This window comes from Anomalospiza imberbis, chromosome 2 (genome assembly GCF_031753505.1).
Source record: "Anomalospiza imberbis isolate Cuckoo-Finch-1a 21T00152 chromosome 2, ASM3175350v1, whole genome shotgun sequence".
NCBI classification, from domain to species: Eukaryota; Metazoa; Chordata; class Aves; order Passeriformes; family Viduidae; genus Anomalospiza; species Anomalospiza imberbis.
In genome coordinates, this window is record NC_089682.1 from 54,085,354 (window position 1) to 54,105,803 (window position 20,450).

Below are 20,450 nucleotides of genomic sequence, written 5' to 3' on the forward strand. Positions count from 1 at the left end.
AGCAGTGCTCAGAAGCTTATGCCCTGTGTGAGTCACCTGGACCTCTTTATTAGCAGTCCCTGGGAACAGGCCCCAAAGACAAATGGAATATTTCTGGCTCTGCCCTTGGGCTTTAGTGGATTTGTACTGGTATAACAGAACAGATTGGAATGGAGATGTGACCCATTTTGGTTCCAGCTGGTGATGAGTTCCATTTCAGGAGTTTTTAAAGACTAAATCTGCACTTGTGCCAGAACTTCCAAAATTCTTGGGCAACCTGCAAGTACTGCTGACACCCTCAGATAAGCTCTTTGAAGGCACTTTGAGGTGAGCTGCTGTGGTGGTTCTGAGACAGCTGTTATTTCCCCAACATGCTGTACAGGTACCTGACCCCATAGCATGGACTCCCCACTGCTAGTTTGCTTTTAAACCATCCAGAGGGCCAAACACAACACAGAAACACAGTTCCCTTCCTTCCCAGTTTGCAGCAGCTGGCCTTCATTACTGAACATGTCCCATCTTAGCCAACATCCTCGTATTGCTCATCCCCTCCCTAGGCTGAATGTGTGTTACAGAGCACAGGATATACCCGCCTTTGCTCACCCAAAATGTGCAGAGCAAATGAAGTGGGAAGGGATGCTGAAGGCAGGCAAACAGCAAGAAGATTTGGGGTTGGGGCCTGTTTTCCTTTTCCTATTTTAATTAGTTTAAGGGATATGTTGCGCATTTCTTGTTTGGATATTATTTTCTTCTTTTCCTAACACCAAGCAGGGAATTTGCATACAAAACCTGACAACCTCATGATTGTAATCTTGAAAGCAAGATATCAGCAGGAACTGTAGCCAAAGTTCCCTCTCAATACTAAGAATAAGGTTCAGTGTCCTTCTTCACTTGCTGAAGACAGAGTTAAATGAAACCTTAGTAAGTCTGACAGGCTCACCAATATACAGTGTCATCTTAAAAACATCCTACTCTCTTTTCTTGGTTGCAGCTGGACAAACACCAGCAACTCTACTCAGCCCTTCTCACCTGTTGCAGCTCTCAGACCCCTCCTCTCTTTTCTGCCTTGCTCTAAGGAGCAGACAATTACCCTTTCCCTGTGGATAGCCTATAATGAGCTATTTTTATTCTCTCTGCAATTCCCTAACTTCCCTATGCCAAATACTCACTAAGAGTCATCAACCTTCAGCAAGGCCAACACATGAATCAAATCTGCTGCCAGGTCATTTAGGAGATGAGCTAGTTTAGAGTTAGGGACATTTTTTAATAGTCCCAGACCGAGGGAATATTTTAAATGCTATAGCTTTAAAAAGTCATCTCCAAACTTTTCAGAGTAATTCTATTCTGAGTAACAATCTGCAGATGAAGCTTCATAGGACTGGCTTCCTTTAGGAACATTAGGGCTTATAATAAACTATTTTTCTCCTCTTTGTAGATCAGTCCACCCACCCATTTTTCCACCTACAAGTGTAACCCTATATACAAATGTATAAGGCCCCAAGAGGAAGACTCATTTAGAGTACCCTGTCCTTGGTGATTTGCTGAATGATTTGCATCACAATGTACAGGAACAAAATGTTTTTAGTTATCTTATCACTATGTATATTGCTTTTATTTCTCTCAACTGTGTGTCATTTTTTCTCCCTCCTACATTTTCATTTCCCTTCAAGCTACAGGAGCTACTGGGCACTGGTAAACTGATGCTGCACAATCCCTTTGAAGCAGATGTTTAGCAAAGATAGGTGATACGATCCATGCATAGAAAACTCTTACCTATTTCTCTGTGGACATAAAGTTCTGCTTTGAACACAGTTAGTATAGATCATCTAACGGAGTTTCCATTTTTTTCCCCATCTACCTCTTTTCCTTCTGTTGTCATAGTGGATCTATAGACAGGGAGAGTGAGGCACTAGGAGTTTTTCAAAACAAGGATGTCTTAAAGTGAGTTATGTTTTGGAGGGTCAAGAAAACAGTGAGGGGGAAGCTAACAAACAAACCTCTGCCTTAAAACTGAAGGCATGAAATGTTATCTTGCAGGACCTAAAGTCCATGGGACATAGGAAAATCTCACACCATTCAGCTTCATGTGGCAGTCTGTCTCCCAGTACAGCCTGGTTTCTGCTTTTTGTCTGAAGGAGGAACTGAAATATCCTAGAAACCTGGGTCTGGTTTCAGAGAAAGGGAGAGGAGACACCTGCCCTTCCTAGGAAATGTGAAAAGCAGGTAGCTGGCCAGATCTGCTTAAAGAGCTTGGGAAGGCAGCTGAAGGAAAAAGGTACAGCCTGTGCACTGGCCACAGTCACTTCTGACAGAAATGCAGCCTGCCAGGAGCACAGCATTGCCCAGGGCAAGCATTTACATGGCCGGCTGGTGTGCTGCTCTTGCAGGCTGTGTCACTTGGCACACATCTGGCTGACACAGCTGGATCACTTCACTCAGGTGTTTTATTTTAGTGCCTGACATAACACTGGCAAGCCACACGCAATCACGGAAACCACTCTCCCATGCAGCCCCATGGAGCTTGCTGATGAAGGAACGCTTTACACGCAGCACTTGCAGGCACCATCTCCACCATCCGCTTAGCCCTCTCGGCTGCAAATGCAGCTTTAGCACACAGCATCTAGATAAACTGAAAAGCTCCAAGGTTAAGTGGGAAATAGAAATCTAGTGACCCCTGTCTGGGCAAGCGAGCTTAATGACTTGTCTACTGCTGCATGTACCAAACATGCTGGCAAACATCTGTCTGAGCAGCCCCTCTAAAATAAATGACTGATGGAAGTGATTTGCCTTTAAAAATGGGATAAGTCAGCTAGGAGTCCTGCTAGAAAAGGGTTAATGGGATATATGAATTGGTAGTGAGTGGAAGAGAGAGTAGAGAAGCTGGAGTCAGAGGCAACACCCCTTGTTAGGTGTTTACCATGTCGAATCTAAACCGCTTCCACTGCATATGCGAGGCAGATGAATTACTCTGTAAATCCTATTACTCTGTGTGGATAAATCTTACATTCAAGTTAACAAGTCTGGAGAGCTGGGGAATGGAAGCTGCTGAATGGATATTCCAGGATCAAAACAACCGAGGACATGGGAGGCGACCAAAGCAATATGCGTACACACACACACACACACACACACACATCCCTCTTCCAGCATCCTTCTTCCCTCTATCATTAAATGGGAGGGATGCAGGACACAGGGGATCGTGTAGCAGAGTGTTTGGTGACATCCAGCAGGATTTATTTCACAGAAAGAGAAAGAAAACTTTGCTGCTGCTGTTAGGTTTACTAGGGGATTGCTCCCTTGATGCTTCAGGGTTTGTGCACTATCAGCTCCTCACACAGATCACAGACTTATTTTAAATTACACCCAGTAGTTTTACAGCCATAATACACAGTGTGCACACTCATACACACAGAATTTTCCTTCAGTAGCAGAGTTACTGCAAGTAAGTTAAGCAAGGCAGAATTTGAAAAAAGGAGCCTACAGGAAAAAGACTACTGCAGTTCAGCTATTTGGGACGCTCCTAACTGAAAGCCCAAGTAGTGTCAGAAGTTCCTTTGGAAAACCTGCACAATGAAATCAGAAATATAACACTTCATACTGCCACTAAGCAAGGTTTCGTGTGCCAAGACATCCTCATCACAACCAGACACACAGGCACAGCATACTCCCATTTATTTATTCCTGTAAAAAACCCAACACATTAAGATACAATCTTCGGAAATTGTAGCAGTCAGACCTGCTACACCATATTTTCAGCAGCCTTTTCAACGATTGTATCCATCTTCCCTCCCCACAGGGCAGAAAAATAAATAAATAAAATTAAATTACAAGAGTTTCCCAAAAGAACTTGCCTGAGAGTTCTGGCAGCACCAGGGATAAAGTTTTTGCATATGTACAAAAAGAAGCATGGGAAGATCAATGGAACATCTGGCAAGCACAGCTGGATCCCTTTTCGATTCCTCTATTGAATACTGCAGGGCTGGTGGAAAGAGCTGGCAGATCTTTCCCCACTGAAATTCTTTCGATCCAGAGAACTACACAGAGGATAGTGTGGCAAGAAGTGTTCAAAAGCTTTGCAAATTTCTCATATTAAAACACAAACACACATGGAGAGCCTGTTTGTTGCAGCTGCTGCTACTGTAGTTTGAGAGGTAAAATAACACAGAGACTTAGACACAAATCTGTATCACGTCACATGTACACGTTGCATACATGGCAATATAGATGCACACACAGAGGAGGAAAAGTTGGCAAAATGCCCTACCTGAGGATGGCTGTGTCCCCTTGCCTCACGGTGATGTTATCGGTACCTCGGGTAAAATCCACGCTGCGGACTGGCAGCCCTGTAGGGAGAAGGCAAAGCAATCTCAGTAGGACCAGCGGTAATTGTTTCCGATCAGGCTGAGCCCTTGCTACCATGGCTGGTTTCGTCGAGTTTCACTGTCAGTACTTGTCTCTTTCTCTGCCTGTGTATGTGGACAGACAGACGCAGAAAGAAAAACAATAATAATGATGTACAACTCTCGTTCTGATCGACAGTCCAAGAAAGGGGAGGTGATTTCACAGTCCTTCTCAGCTGCCACTTTCTCTTGCTCTTTTCAGTCTCTTGCTGGCTTCTTTCCCTTCCTTGCCTTTTTTTTATTTTTAAGCCTTCCCAACAAAAAAAAAAAAAAAAAAAAAAAAAAAAAAAAAAAAAAAAAAAGTCTTAGCAGAGCCTTCAGATAAAAAAAAAAAAAAAAACGGGGCGGGGGGGAGGAAAGAAGTAATACGAAAAAGTCAGGTAGCAAAATAACTACGGAATAATAACAATTAAATCGACCCGTTTAGAGTGATGAAGAGAGGTGGGGAAAAAAAAATGGAAAAGGAACAAGAGGAATCCTGTGCCACCGGGATGCGGGAGGGGATAGTCCTGTGGCTGTGCAGCCTCCAGCCCCGCGCTCCCTCCTAACCCACTTTCCCAGGCGGAGCGAGGGAGGGAGGAGGAGGAGGAGGAGAAGGAGGAGAGAGGGAGGAGGGAGCCTTACTCGTGAGACGGCAGCTCGGCAGCACAGCGGCGGCAGCGGGCGCGGAGGGAGCCGCGGGCCGCGCTCCCCATCCCTCTCCCGCGGGCGCAGCCGCCCGGGAGCTCCGCGCCGGGGACCGGGGCTGCCCGGGGGGACACGGAACGGCGGCCGGGGAGGGGAGGGGGGCACCGCAGCGAGGAGAGGGGGCTTGGAAAGGCATAAGGGCTGCAAGACAGAGGGGGTGAGTCCCGAAGGAGAGGGGAGGAGGAAGAGGAAGAGAGGGAAGGGGATGGAAGAGGAGGCTGGAGAAAGGAGGAGAAGGGGAGCGGGGAACTGGAGCGGGAAGCAGAGAGAAGGCAGGAGCAGCCGGGAGCTGCCGAGCGGAAGCAAGGCACAGGGAGTAGGGCACAGAGGACGGAGGAAGGTACGGCCAATATTCTCATGATGAAATACTGAGGAAAGAGGGTCTGTGGCCAAAAGTGCAAACAACTTGGCTTAGCGGCCTGAGGCCACACGCTAGCTGATTTACAGAGCAGCATCCTTGGCAACTACCTCTGCAGCCTCAGACCTTGCTTCTTCCCCTCTCAGACTTTCCTCTCGCCAGATAACCAGTTGTACATCCCTCCCTCCCACCTCTCTCCACTCAGCCCTTCCCGGCCCCCACCCCCTTTCCCAGCCTCGGAGCGATGGACCGGAGACAATGCCGGCATTGAGCTGCCCGCGGTGTGAATGCTCGGCCTGTGCTGCCGGCTGCCAGAGCCCGCAGCTGAGCCCCGCGCCCGCCGGCAGCAGCGCTGCCCACCCGGGAACGCTCCCGCAGCCCACAGCCCACGGCCACCGCAAAGAGAAGGCAGATTAAATTAATGGAAAGGAATAAGCCGTGTGTTTTATTGCTGATGCCTGCCTGCCATTCCACCAGCCCGATCTCTGCCAGCGGGAGAGATCAGAACTGCTCCTAGGGATGTTTCGCTGATGTAACCCTTCTGCGACCAAAGCACGGCGGGGCTGGGACGGGGAAGCAAAGAGGGAAGGGGAGGTTTAAGAGAGCTCCAGAGAATCAGGTGCAAGATAAGCCATGGGGTTACTTGGCTGAGAGTTGCTGTCCTGTGTGGTTACAGCACTGGCACATGAGCAGGAAGGGAAAAACCAGGTCTTGTACGTATCCTGCTTCACCTCTGCTCCGGCAGCCTTGTGGGATACAGTGCGCTCAAACTGAAGAGACATAAGGAATGTCACAGAAATGGCCATGTGGGACCAGATCAAAGCACCCTCTAACCCTTCCTCCTGTCTCCAAGCAGCCTAAAGCCAATGGCTGGTGAAGCTCTGAAGCGCAGGGCAAGCATGCTGTGCTACTGCCCCAGGGCACTTATCTATTTCTAGTGATTTATGGCTAAGGCTTGTCCCCAGCCAGTGGCACTGCCTTTGTAGTTAATAGTACTTGAATGATTTTCTTCTTCCAGGAATACATCCAGTTGCTTTCTGAACTCTAGAAACTGGCCCCTGGGCCCCTGCAGCCTTGGTATGGGAAGGCCGCACTGTCTGAGTACTTAAACAATCCCTGCAAGTGTTAAAGGCCCACAAATTAGGGACTAAGGTCATGACACCGCTGCTCCAGTGCCTCGAATGCAGTGGCAAGAAGAGACGACTGCTTTGTATTCAACCAAGGAGTGAGGCAAGTCAGACGTTTCCTCTGCAGTAGATTTGGCACGGATAGCACCAGATGGGGAGAGGAATGAGGACCTAAAGAGGTTAATCCAAATACTAGATGTACCCAAGCTACTGCAGAGAGAAATATCACCTCACAAGGATAATGCTCTGGAGAAGACCATGTTTCTGACACCTGATTGCTGAGTAGTAACCATCACTCTAGGATGGAGAGTGCAAGGCACAGAGATGCATCAGGCTGCTGGCATGCCAGAAGAGGGGCATCAGCAAGGAAACCTCTGCATTCCCCGTGACAGACTTTGAGTACTACTAAAAGACCTGTCCCATATGAAGTTAGCAATGAAAGAAATGCACTCCTCTCAAGAGAGGGTTGCATGGATCCTTTTTACAAGGGTCTCCCAAATATGTTTCATCTCCATTTAATAAGAGCTATTGTATGTTAATTAAATGCCCGTGGAGTAAGGAAAACATATTTGTCGAAGATTAACTATTATGCAATGCAAGAAGCATCTGCCACCCAACTGCTAGAGCTCACTAAATATTTCCTTATCTCAGAGTATTTACTTAGGAGGCAATAACTATCCAGTTAAATCTAAATTTAATGCTTAGTTAAATATAATTCATAGAAAGCAGCACCAATATGTTTTATACAGAAAATGACAGAGGGGGTTTCAGGGAGGGAGAAGGAAGGAATCCTGTCTCCAGGCTCCCGTAAAATCCTGATTCAAGGTGGGACTGTATGTGGCCACGCTCCTCTACCAAGAGAGGTGCATCACAGAGGGCTCAGAGGCCCTTCTCTGCTGATCCAGCAGTACAGGGGATGATTTAGTCTTCTTACGCATTTATACAACCCTCATTAGAGCTACTGTAGCATAACTATTTAACAATAATAATAATAATAATAATAATAATAATAATCAGAGAGATGAAGATGAAATTCCCTTGAGGGTTTTGTGAACCTTGTGAAAAATACAACAAAAACAAAACGTAAAGAGGATAGGTCTTAATTGCTTTTTGAAGTGTATAGAAGCAAAAGGAAGGGGGTGCATAGGTGTAAAAGGCCAAACAAGCAGGAATCACACAAATCCTAGGAGAGTGCCTCATGAGTAAAATAAATAATGTTATTTTTGTATGCGTTCCTAGAAGAAATAACTCTCTGGACCCATCTCCCCCTGCTGGAAGCAGATAACGAAACAGCAGGTCTGGCTCCTAACTTTGCTACCTTCTGAAAACTTGAGGAAAAATTCAGGTAAACAATCAGAGCATGGACACCACAAATCCATACCACAACCTCTTCATGTCATTTATCAGTATTTCTGGTAGGTGCAGGACTGGCAGGACGAGCACGACTGACCAGATTTTGTCACTATGCAGTTCAGGAATAGACAGAGCAGCATGAGCCCAGCCCCACAGATACCACATCATTCCCCTCCAATGCAAAACACTTAAACCCTGTTTAAAGGGAACAGGGCCCAGAGCAACACACTTGCTGAGCAGAGACTGTAAGGCACAGCCAGAGACATAGTAGAAATGTCTGGATGGCAGGTTCAGGAACGTATTTGTGTTTCCATGCTATGGATGTGGGATTTGTTTGTTTACCAAGCTGGAAGGAAAACAACAGGATGAGCTGAGGCAGCCTGGCTAGCCCTACTTTCCCTGTCTTTGAGGGGAATGGGCTGAAGACATCACAGTGTGGACACCTAGGCCAGCTAAAGCAGAGCCTCCACACTGGTCCTGGATGGGCAGGAGATATGCTGAGGTATGCCATGCTGGGCTGCCCTAGGACAGGTACTCAGGTCACCTCAGCCTCCCTGCGTGGCAGCTCAGTTTATCAGATACTCAGGGACTGACATTGTGAAAGCCTGAAGTGCCATCTGCTTTTCATGGAGAGCCAAGAGACACTGAAAACATGGACTCTGTCCACAAATAGGAGTGGGGTTTTTTGCATTTGAGGTGGCTATATGCAAAGAGCAATCCATGCACTTCAGTCAGCTCCAACTGCAACAACCATCTGTATGATGTGGATGGCTGCCCTCTAGGACTAAAGCAAGGCTCTCATCAGCTCACACCACAAACAGCCACACAAAATGGAACTGTTCTCACTTGACTTTCATTCCCTACCAGCCACACTAAAACTGGTGACTTGATCCCAAATATTGCTGGAATCAGGGAAAAGGCATTTCTGAAAAATACCAAAAAAAACAAACTGCTCACACAAGTCTCCAGACCATATAATGACTGACACAAGAGTTTTAAGGGAGCAATGGCTCTGCCATTGCTGCCAATGGGAGCAATAAGAGCAATGGCTCTGCCAGCAGAGTCCAGGCACACAGGGACTTTATTTGGGATATCTGCAACAGTGAGTGAAAACGTATGATGTTTTGTGAGCTATAACGAATTTAGTCAAGATACACTGCCACACAATGCAGCAGAGCCTGCTCAAAGCTTCTCAGCCATGAAGAGAAAATGCAATTTTGTCTCATTGGCAGAGGAGTTATGGAGAGGAACGAGGAAGAGCCAAAGGGGTTTCACAACATGGTGAGGGAGATTAAGGGACCGTGGAAGGACAGCCGTAATTTCTCTGTCCTCTCTTTGTTCCCATATCTGCAGTTCCTACATGCACACATTTCTGCTCTGATGTGCAAGGGCGGCACCCCACTGCAATTAAGTGCTTACATTCCATTCTCCTTTGGTCCCTGGGATACAGGGAGCCATAGGAGTAGGAGAAAAGGAAGAAAAACAGGGCTAGAAGGGAGATGGGAAAACAAATTTACAAAGCACTTATAGGGAAAAATTCTGCAGTTTGAGAAAAATACATATATATGGTTTCTATTAATACTTTGCAAGTCTAAAAATTAAACTGGCTTTTGATACTGAAAAAAAGAGCCAGTTTAGAGCCATGCGTAACAACCATACATGTAATGCAACAAGGCCAAGCTTCCTCTGAAGTAAGGACCTCATTAGGTAGAAGAATTTACTGCATCGAGAGCACTCAGCTAGGCCATAACTGCGGATGATAACATGCAAGCACAACACCTCTCTCTAAGTGCGGTCACTGAGCTGTAACAGAACTCCCTCCTGTACAAGAGCAAGAGCTGATTTTCACCAATTTGTAACCTTGCTACTATGCAATTGATCTGGTTTCACAATTGATCTCCTTGGTGTGGACAATTTAGAGGCCAAGGGCCAGGTTCTCAATTGCTGTAAGCTGACATATCATCACCACTGTCAGAAGAGCTATGCTGATCTACACCAGCTAAAAACAAGTTGGGAAGTTCATGTTCTTCTGTGCTGCATGGGTAGAGAACTGTGTTATCGCCTTTGAAAGAAAAAAAAAAAAAAAACTTGTTTGACTGGATGGAGAGATTTTATGCTCAAGACTTTTCAGAAAGTTTCACCTTTACCTAAAGACCAAATCTGAAGGCTGGATGGGAGGAAAACAGTAGCCTGCAGATGCCTTTTATTCATCAGTATGACCAAGCAGAGTTAAAGAATTAGTACTGCAGATGGTTTGCAGCCTTAATTACTGGTTGCTATCACAGAAAGTGCTTGTAGAACTACAGACTCATTTGTAGAAGGATCCTTCCTGCTTGAGAGGGTCAAGACAAAGATAGTGCTTCTTTTTTTGCTTAAAACAAAAGTTGCCCTTCCAGTCTTATATAAATACAACAATACAAGAATAAAAGTCATCAGTAGTGTCAAGAGCATCACACTGCCTTTCCTCTGAAAGATCACGTACCATTACTGACTTCCTTACCAACACCTCACAACTGGACTCTGCAGGTTCTTGACAGAGGGTGTCAAATCATTTTGAAACCCCTGTGGGCCAGGCTGCTCAGCCAGTGCTGCTGTGTGGCAGGTAGCCAAGCTGCCTGCTATCCCCCAGCCCAGACGGCAATCCCAGTGGGAAACTGTGGGACCTGTCCCCACAAGAAAGGCTGGCTGGTGGCCTCAGCAGCACGGGAATACCTGATCCCAGTTCTGACATTCCTCATGGGAACAAGGTAGTATGTCAGCCTGTGTTTTTTAAATGTGACTGTAGGATTTAGGCATGCAAATCTAGACAAGAAGTCCATACCTCCCACTGAGGACAGCTTCAAAATCCCTTTATATTTGGCAGTGAATGGTTGCTCCACCAATGTCACGTAACACTTGAGTTAGGCAGAGCCAGAGTTCAACTCTACAGGTCCTTAAATAAGTCACTTCCCCATAGGAAGGCAGTAGCTCTATCTGCTTACTCCTAGTACCTCCCAGAAACTTTCCTCCCAAGTGCCAGTGAATGTTTACAGCTCTCAGCAAAAGTAACTAGGATTGACTTTACAAGTAACTACAGTGGTTAACAGTCCCTCCCAACATAGAAGCAGAGATGACCCAAAGGTTGGGAAGTTCTAGGAGGATAGTCCAAATTCCCCAGTGAATTTGGGAAAATTACTTAATGAAGCAGTCACAGAGGCATAAAAAGTTAATTTCCCTAGACTCCCTCTGCCCTCAGAGAAGTAATCTTGTCTTGAGGGCACTCACAGCAGATGCCTAATTTAACCATATTAAATTGTCCTGTCTCTCAGGGTGTGTCAAAGTTTACAGCTCCATTGCAGAGATCCTCACACAAGCTTCCAAATCCTACGCACAAAGAGCGAAGCCCTGAAGGCTGCAGGGTGATCTGACACGATTTGACACTACTCTACACAAAGTCCCTGCAAGACTCCTGCTACATAACTCATGCCAGGCGTGACCTATTTCCAACCTACTCCTTAACAGGCCCCAAAACAACTGCCTGGCAGTTGCAAGGGACAAAGATGGCTGCAGATAGGAATTCCATACAGCTAAGAGATGGTCAAACCCATCCTGAGGAGCCCTGATGCATGTTCCATGACTGCTCTGGCATGGAATTCTCAACACAATGCTAATGGATGAGCATAATCATTCTGACAGCAATGACTCTGAGGAGAACTCTGAAGTCTTGCTGAAATGATACATTCTACACATCCATCATTACCAGAGAATTAGTTTTATTGTGAAGAATAGAGCGCAGCAGGCTGTTGTGCCATGCATTTTCTTGTCCATTACAACAGCTCCAGCATCACTTTTATGAAACTTTATGAGGCTTGTAGCAAGACAAGAAAAATTCTCAAGTTTTGTGTGCTATCAGGACACAAGGCGGTGTCAGAAAGCCTCACATACAAGAGAAATTTGTATGCGCAAATTTGGAGAAAGTTTCCTTTGAAACTATGACCTGCTTGAATTCAAACTTCTGAAAACACTTCCATTCATTTCACTGAGATCAGGTCTGAAAATTAGGAAGACACATCTTTATGTCCAGATCTTCAACATGAAAAGCCAAGAGAACTGCCCCACAGACATGGGCTCAATTAATATTATCTTTACAGGCTACAGGTCAGGGATGTCTCTGCATCAGCATTTAGAATTAGTGCATGCCTAGTCTTTCAACATAAACTTTTTAATGTTTCAGCTTTTCTTCTCATCTTTCCATTACCCTCTTTTAAACTTCTCACCTTGACATTTTCAAGTTCCTCTCCCTTTCCTATGTTGCTCCCATGCCCCATTTCTGTCAGGCCATGTCATATTCGTACATTTTAAAGCTGGAAGGGACTTCTCAGATCATTCTATCCAGCTGCCTGCCTCAAGTACAGAAACTCACCCCCTTCTTGGGTTCAGTGATTAATTACCACACCAGGTTAAGAATTTTTCTTTTTGTTTTAAACACAAACATTATTTCCTTTATCATCTAGCTACTGAATTGAATCATGCTTTTGTCTGCTTAAATGGTTGCCTACTGTTAAATACTATCTCCTTGAAATATTATGTTGTACCTGTTTGAGTCTTACATTGTACCATTTTTGTACCTAGTTCAATACTTTGCCACAAATGCCAAGCACCTGCTGACAGAAAGGAAAATAGGGTGCTTTCAGCAGCCTCTAAGAGAGCTGGCAGATGCAGGATTAATATCACTGTCCTTGATAAGGGCCAGATAGCAAAGAAGTGGGGCTAACAGTGGCTGTTTTAGGTCCAAGTCTAGGCATGGGAAAGGGGGAAGTAGGAGCAGGTGTGGGACAGCAGAGGACCTGCCCACCAAGAGGTGCAGAAATTAGGTAACTTCTCAGAGAGAGAAGGCATTTTGCTGGATGTGATTCCAGCAGCTCCTTCTGTCAGACAGGACAGAGGAACCTTCATTTCTGTGCTCAGATGCAGTGGCCATGCCGCTGTATGGCCTGTGGGCTTCACTACTTGCAGGAGCAGCATCTCCTCATCTCAGAACCACACTGACTCCATTTCATCCCAACTCATGCTTAAATCAGCGTGGATGAGGCAAAACAAACCCAAGTGTGGGCAAACTTGCAAACCACTCAGATGAAGCAATACCTCTCAGAAAAAGCAATACCTTTCAAGGGACAGAGATTCTTCCCTGAACCACTGCTTCCGACTCTGCTAAGGCTGGGCTGAATGGGGGATGCCCACATCCTGAAACAGCTCCCTAAAACAGAGGTCTGGGGAGGTCATTCATAAAAGTCTTCCAGGCAAGAGTGAGAATAAGCAGGTGTTCTCTTGAAGGAGCATAAAATCTGTGTGGGGACTTGATCTGGTTACGGCCCTGAAGTGCCAGCAAATGGTCACATTCACACACACACACACACACACACACACACACACACACACATAATTTACTCAGCTCCAGCAACCTGTTAGATCCAGAAGCTGGCAGGGTTTTGTGGAACAAAGAGCCCACAACCCACACAGGAACGGAAGCATTGCTTCCTGTGAAACTCCTGGGGGTTGTGCATAGTCCTGGCCTTCAGTGACACTATTACTTTCTTAATTTATACAACACACCAGTACTTTTAAAAATAATGTAATGAGCCTGCTAGCTTCTTCCAGCAGGTAGAGATCAGGGAAGGACAAAGAGCAGGCTGGTCAGAGCACTCTAGCAGCTGGCTGAACAAAGGCAAGTGATGTGAAAAAAAATCACTGAAGTTGGATCAGACTGGAGCAAGATAATAAGAAAAGACCCAAAGAAAACCTTTGATGAAGAGATGGAGCTCTGAATAGGGCACTTACATGCTTCATTACTTGCCCTCTGATAGAGAAATGGACTGGTAGATGAACTTCAAATACCACACCTATCGCATGTGTGGGTGAGGCTACCTCAAGTGTCCCCGGGAAAATCTATTTTTTTACCCAAAGTCATTGTCCATAACACCTTTTCACCTTATTCTTTCAGTCTGCAAGGAATCATCCTGTGTTTGCAAGGTGTCAGTGGGAATCAGGGGGAGGCCTGAATTTGTGAAATGGAGGGCTCCAAGTCAATCAAATATCTGCTTCTGAGCTTTTGGTAAGACAACCACTTTCACATACAGCTTTGAGAAAGAATGGTAAAAGTGGTTTACCAGAGCTACTTTTCATCTGGTGAGAGTACAGCACAAAGGAGCTGGCAGGAAAACTTTCTACAGCTTTGGGGTGATAAAACCTTACTGCCAAATAAAAGGGGTTACCTACTGATGTGATGAGGATTCTGTGGAAGAAGGCACCTAATTGAATTGTCTGTCAGTGTCTGAGATGTCAAAGGCAACCTTGACAGGTAGCAGCCCCTTGAATGAATCAGGGGGATATAATCAAGTGGATCTCTGCCACTGATTTCTGTGAGGCTATGATTTCATTTCTTGAAGTCTGCCCCTTGCTATCATTCCCCCTAAACTACTCTTGGCTGGAGAATGAGTGCAACACAAAGAACAAATCAAATACAGAAATTAAGGCACACCTTCAGATTCATGTCAATTTAACTTAACTACAACAACTTTCCAGTAAGCTCATTGCTCATCAAAGGGAGGAATAAACAGTTAATCTGGATGGCTTCAGACAGAGACGGCATAAGCAAATTAAGTGCAAATTTCTCCTGCACCCAGCTCATTCAGGACACCCCTGTTCTGTCCATCAACATGCCCCGGTATTCCTGCCCACTCTTACCATCTGCTGATGTAGCTTAGTCCTGAAAAGAAGCTGCTATTGCCCATGAATTTTTAATGCAGCAAGGAAAAGGCTGCAGGAAGAAGAATATTTGGTGGCATTTACTCCCTGTGATCAAAGCCATTTCATGTCTCTTATGTGATATTATTAGAACACAATATGAAGTGAAAGCAGCGTTCAGAATGAGGTCCCTATTCAAGAAACATTTTCTGCAGAGGAGAATGCAAGAACCAATGCCAGCAGGAAGCCCATGTTCTTACAGCCTTTCTTTGCCCATGTGTATCTGCATCACATGACAGAAAGAGCCAAGTAGATACCTTAACTCCATTTCCCTCTATCACAAGAATGATGTTCAGTGGGACACCTCCACTCACCTGTGAAAGCTTTCCAACACCAAAAAGCCCTTGCGTGGTCAGCAATAAGAGAACCCAGTGTAAAGAGACACCATGCCACAGAAGGAGATGTGATTTAGGTCTCTGCTGTCACTGGAATTTGTTAAATAAAGTACTGACTATGCTTGTACACACAAAGCAACCACCCAAGAGGACACAATGCCATAGAGAGATATGTCCTTTCTCTGTCCCATCACAAGCTGAGCCCATCCTCCAGAGCCAAGAGGCACATGAAGACCATACAGGAAAATCTGTTATGCACTCAGTGAGCAGAAAGGAAATTTTTAGCTATTGAGAAAGGGCTACAGGGGTTCAGACAGATTTGGCTCTCAAGAATTGTGGATTAATTCTAGACCTTTCCTCTACTTAAAGGATACAAAAAAACACATACTATAGTAAGTTTTTTGTAAAGTTTCTTCCTCTGACTTCAGACAAACATGGATGCACAAGAATATTCCCCTGGGAAATATCTGCATTAGCTGAATATGCTGTAATTACAAATTGCCAGTCTTATTGCCATTGTTCAATCGACAATAAAACTCAGGCACTGGAGGCCACACTGATCAAACTCCTAGCCACAAGCAATGTGTCCCATACAGATCACATTCGACTGTTTGAAACCTTCTGAAGCAAATCTGTCCACTGCTGGTAAATGTTTGACGAGCGCTTCATAAAAAGCCAATGCCTTGTTCACAATATACCTCTGATGGCACTGAGGATGCATTGTTCACACCAGATGAAATTTCCAGCCTCTATTCCACAGCTTAAAGACTGAGATATCTGTAAGTGACAGTCAAGGTTCAAAAAGCAGCAGGGATACCTGTGCAAAAATATTTGCCCATTGAATCCTGTTGCTGATACGAGACTCCTGACTGCTCACTGTGAACCATCACACGAATGCGTCTGCACTACTATCACACAAGTAAAGAGAAGGGAGCCACAAGTGAAGCTGAAGTGAAATTTAAGTATTTTGGTAAGCATAAAGTCTGTAAAAGAATGCTGACAGTCATCATGCAGATGTTTACAGAGGTAATAGAAAACCTCTGGATGGCTCTTTCTGCTTTTACATTCTCCTGAGCTGGACTACAAGAAAGCTGAAGAAGGACTTTTAGTGAGGGCACATAGTAATTGGACATGGGGAATGGCTTTAAACTGAAAGAGAGAAGAGTTAGATTGGATATTAGGAAGAAATATTTTACTGTGAGAGTGGAAAGGCACTGGACAGGTAGCCCAGAGAAGCTGCAGATGCCCCATCCCTGGAAGCATTCAAGACTAATTTGGGTGGGGCTTTGAGTAACCTGTTCTAGTGGAAGGTATCCCTCGCCATGGCAGTGGGGTTGTAAGTAAATGACCTTTGAAGTCTCTTCAAACCCAAGCCATTCTATGAGTTGGTGACTCTAGTCAGGGCTCTGTACTGGACAGCTCTTTCTGTGCCACTGTGGAAATCAAGCACAGTTGACTGAAGCAGAGAAAAGGCCATGAACACTCAAAAATATCCAAAGGAAACTGCAAGACATTAACACTGTATATAATGTGCCTGCAGTCCCTCAAAGCTCTGCAATGAGAAAGCCCAAGAAAGCAGAAGTTCTGCTCATACACAGGAAAGTGGCAATGTGTCATTGCTTAAATCTTTGGACTGGAAGCTGGTTTGCTCTTACTGCCACAGAGAATTGCACAAAGAATTTAGGTTTCACACAGGGTGAACCCTTCCCACTTCACCTACACAGCACAACAGAGCTGCGGGGGATGTTCCAGGCACTGCAAGTGTGTGAGGAAAGAAGCTGGTGAAGGACGGTCAGGGTGCAGTCCTTTGTGGAAAGAGGCCTGTGACACCATTATGCTCTGTGTGTGCATGAGTATGAGCTAGGTGAGACTGGCATACGTGATGTTCCAACTTACTGGGATGACTGAATAGGACAAATATTAAGTCTTAAGCTCTGTGGTATTTTGTCAGGAAGCAGTGCTTACAAAAGGAAAAGAAACCAAATCAGCTCAGAGAAAAAGGGGGAAAAAATCCCCTATTTCACCTGGAAATCGAGTCTTAAAATTTCCATTATGGTTCTTCAGCTTTCTAAAGATGTCATCACTTTCAGGAGCCAATCTGAAAACACAGCATTTGAACACATTGGCCAGGCTAGAGTCAATGTCTTGATGACTGGGGAACATGCAGTGTACTTCTAGTTTACTAGGTGTATTCAACTCCCTAAGGAAAGATTCAAGATGTCATCAGTACTGGACAGATGCCCTTTGCTCTGCAGTCAAGAGTGCACTTTTACAAAATGAAGGTGGTGTCCATAGTTTCTAGTTCCTGTAGTATCTTTCCATAAAGCTGGCAAATGTTTGGATAGCTGCTAGAAAGATGGATAAGGTTGAGACATAGAGAAACATTTTGTGATTAGAATATGATTATCGAGCTAATGAAGCTCTCATGGCAAATCCTAGAAGGATGAACAAGCTGCTCAACTTTGCCTGATTCCCTGAATCCATCAGTTCAAGACAACTTTTCCCTCATCTGAAAGCCCTAGTCTTCCTCAGTGTCCTGGTTTTGGAAGGAATAATTTTTTTCTCAGTAGCGGCAACAGTTCTGTGTTTTGAGTTCAGTATGAGAATAAAGTTGCTAACACACTGATATATTGGTTGTTGATAATTAGTGCTTCCCATAAGTCAAAGACCTCTCCATTTTCCATGCTCTGCCAGTGGAAGCACAAAAAACTGTGAGAAGCATGGCCAGAAGAGGTGGCTCCAACTGGCCAAAGGGATATTTTGTATCCTAGAAAATCATGCTCAGTTTACATGTGACTCAGGGAGTTCACCCAGAGGAAGGGCTGATTGCAGTTTGGGGATGGGTTTGGCATCAGTCAGTAAGTGGTGAGCAATTGAAATGTGGATCACTTGTTTTTCTTGGGTTTTTATCTCTCTCTTATTTTTAATTATTTTTTTTATCTCTCTCTCTTATTACTATTTTTATTAGATTTACTTTGTTTCAGTTGTTGTACTGTTCTCATCTTAACCCATGAGTTTTACTTTTTTTCTTTGATTATCCCCCTCCCTCCACGGGGGTGAGGGGCAGGTGGGCTAGCAGCAGGTGGTGGTTGGTTGCTGCCTGGGGTTAAACCACAACACTTGATTATTTCACCAGAGTTGAAGAGATTGCCAAATTCTAACATTCCTCTGGAAGATACAAAGCTGTTTTGATGACTCATCTGGCAAATACAGCAGTACTGCCAATTAATACTAAGTCAGAATACAAAAGTTTTGAAAATTAAGGCAAAGGGAAATAGAGTTTAAGACTAGAAAGTGTTTAAAAAAAACCACAAAGCATTCAGTATGATTTGTAGATTCTCCTTTTGTCTTAGACCAGCCAGAGAGATGATTAATGCTTTCTCATTATTTCTTAACAACATTTGGAATATAAGCAATAGGAAGTAAAGAAGAAAAACCAATGTAGAAACGTTTCTTCTTACTCCCTCATCAGACATCCTCAAAACAAAATACAAGTCCACAGTAAGATTTATATTCATAAAAAAAACCCTGGAAACTTCCAATCAGTGCCTGCAATTAGGATTTTAGCTTGGTATATATGTTCTTTTTAAAAAATATATTCTTACTTACTCTGTTCTTACTGGGATTTAAGAAGTGCAAAGAATTTAACTAGCTAATGTGTATTAACAGCTTAGCACAAATAAGGCAGCATGCTTCCATGATGTAGTAAAAATCAGTTAGTTAAACCTCAAGCTTCTTCTTGCCATTATGCTTAACATCTGTTAAAATCATACTGCCTTGTTTTCATTAGGCTGGCAATACACACCCCCAAAGACAGCTTCCCCTCAGAGCTCCCGTGAGAACGACCTAAAGGTTTAGCTATGTTGGCAAAGCCATCCTAAGTTGACATTCTGCTGATGCTGCGGTAACGTGCTTCCTATCTCTTCATTCCTCCAGCAAACACTCTTGGCAAAAGGATTACAAGGCCAGGGAGCTGCATCTGCACTTGGGCTCTTGTAGTGTCACATTCAACATTGCCTTTCCTCATGCCTGTGACCTGAGTAACAAAGGTTTATAGCAGGGACCTGGTCCTGGGCACAGGGAGGTGCAGGCTGGCCAGCAGGGTGGCAGATTGTCAACTGCTGCATGTCAACTCCCACAGACAAACTGAGGCTCATCCTAAAATTGTCTTGCTTTGGTTCAAGACTTCTGACCATAGTGTAGGAAAGAAAATGCTACCTGTCCCTGTACCTGGGTGAATCCATCCTGATTTTTCTCTCCTAAATGATAGCATTCTGTCAGAATTTCCCCAAGCCTACAAGCTACTTTTACATTACTTCAATTTAGGTTTTCAACATGAATTCCAAAAGAAAATTCCTGGCCTCTGAGGTACAATAGCATGTTAACCATACCGACTGCCCCTTCAGAGAAAGGGCTAGTCTCCATATATTCATCATTTCCTTTGCGCTATTTCTCCACTCAAGTCCTCAAAGAAGAAGTTTTTTTTTCTTCTGCTGTTTTACTTCCACAGGTGAGACAGTCACCCAGATGTCACCAGGCCAGAGACCTAGTTGGTGAGGCACAGAGGCACCAAAAACTATCACAGAGTCTAAGAGAGGCTCTTAGGCCCTGGTGACACATTCACTGTGTGTGCTTCCTCTGCTTTATAGCTGACTCACATGGAGAACCACCAGGCTCTCTCCAGAACAGGAAAAATAACTGCATATTATCTGTTTAAAAGCCTCATAATCCTCAGGCAACAACTGAGTAGTAACTGCAGTGACAGGCAAAATCTTTCTACTTCATATTAATAAACCCCAACACAATATTATGGCTTTCTGCATCAAAGGCTTTAACAAAAATGACCTTTATTATTATTATTATTATTATTATTATTAACACTAAAACAAAGAATACATGTGTAGAGGGACTTGGGTGTTTAAGGCTTTGCTTAGGTTTTGATTCGCTGCATCATGTTGGTTTTGAGGAACTAGACTAGATCACTGGAAATAAACAGAAGGCAAACAAAGAGTGCAAGCAGGGAGGAAAAAGCAAATCACCTCTGTGTTTTAGTGATCTGAATCTCGTTTGTCAGACCAGGGGGGAATGTCTTTTCCTCAAAGGAATATCACCGTTACTTTTTTCTGGAGACCAACTGCCCAGTGTCAGTCGTGAAGAGTCACTGCTTGCCCTAGATATGTTTGCTGACATAGGGACAGACAGTGCCATGACAGTGAGGGAGTGGCATGCCAATGCCAGTTGTGTCTTCAGCAAGTGCTTTTTCTCTTAATTGGAAAAATGCAATTATGACATTATGAAGCTTTCTTCACATCTTCATCTTATTCCCATAAATTGCACAGACCAAAAGAGCCTCCTCCAAAAGGCATCACCCACTCATGATGTCCTTACTAGGTGGCAACTTCTTCTCCCCTGGGAACAGCTGTGTAAC

The 20,450-nt window shown here is 44.5% G+C and overlaps 1 protein-coding gene across 6 annotated transcripts in view; it reads right to left on the minus strand.

The window, feature by feature from the left end:
- Positions 1–20,450, minus strand: part of LSAMP (limbic system associated membrane protein) — a 981,452-nt gene that overhangs the window by 292,875 nt on the left and 668,127 nt on the right. For 2 of the 6 annotated variants that reach the window (XM_068181113.1, XM_068181111.1), the window contains exons 1-2: positions 5,004–5,217; positions 4,244–4,322 (exon numbers count right to left, since the gene is read on the minus strand). In XM_068181113.1, coding sequence (XP_068037214.1) covers positions 4,244–4,322; positions 5,004–5,202 — 278 coding nt within the window. In that variant the 5' untranslated portion in view covers positions 5,203–5,217. Of the gene's footprint in view, positions 1–4,243; positions 4,634–5,003; positions 5,218–20,450 lie in introns of those variants that run through there. The other 4 variants (XM_068181115.1, XM_068181112.1, XM_068181114.1 and 1 more) reach the window with 3 other exon arrangements.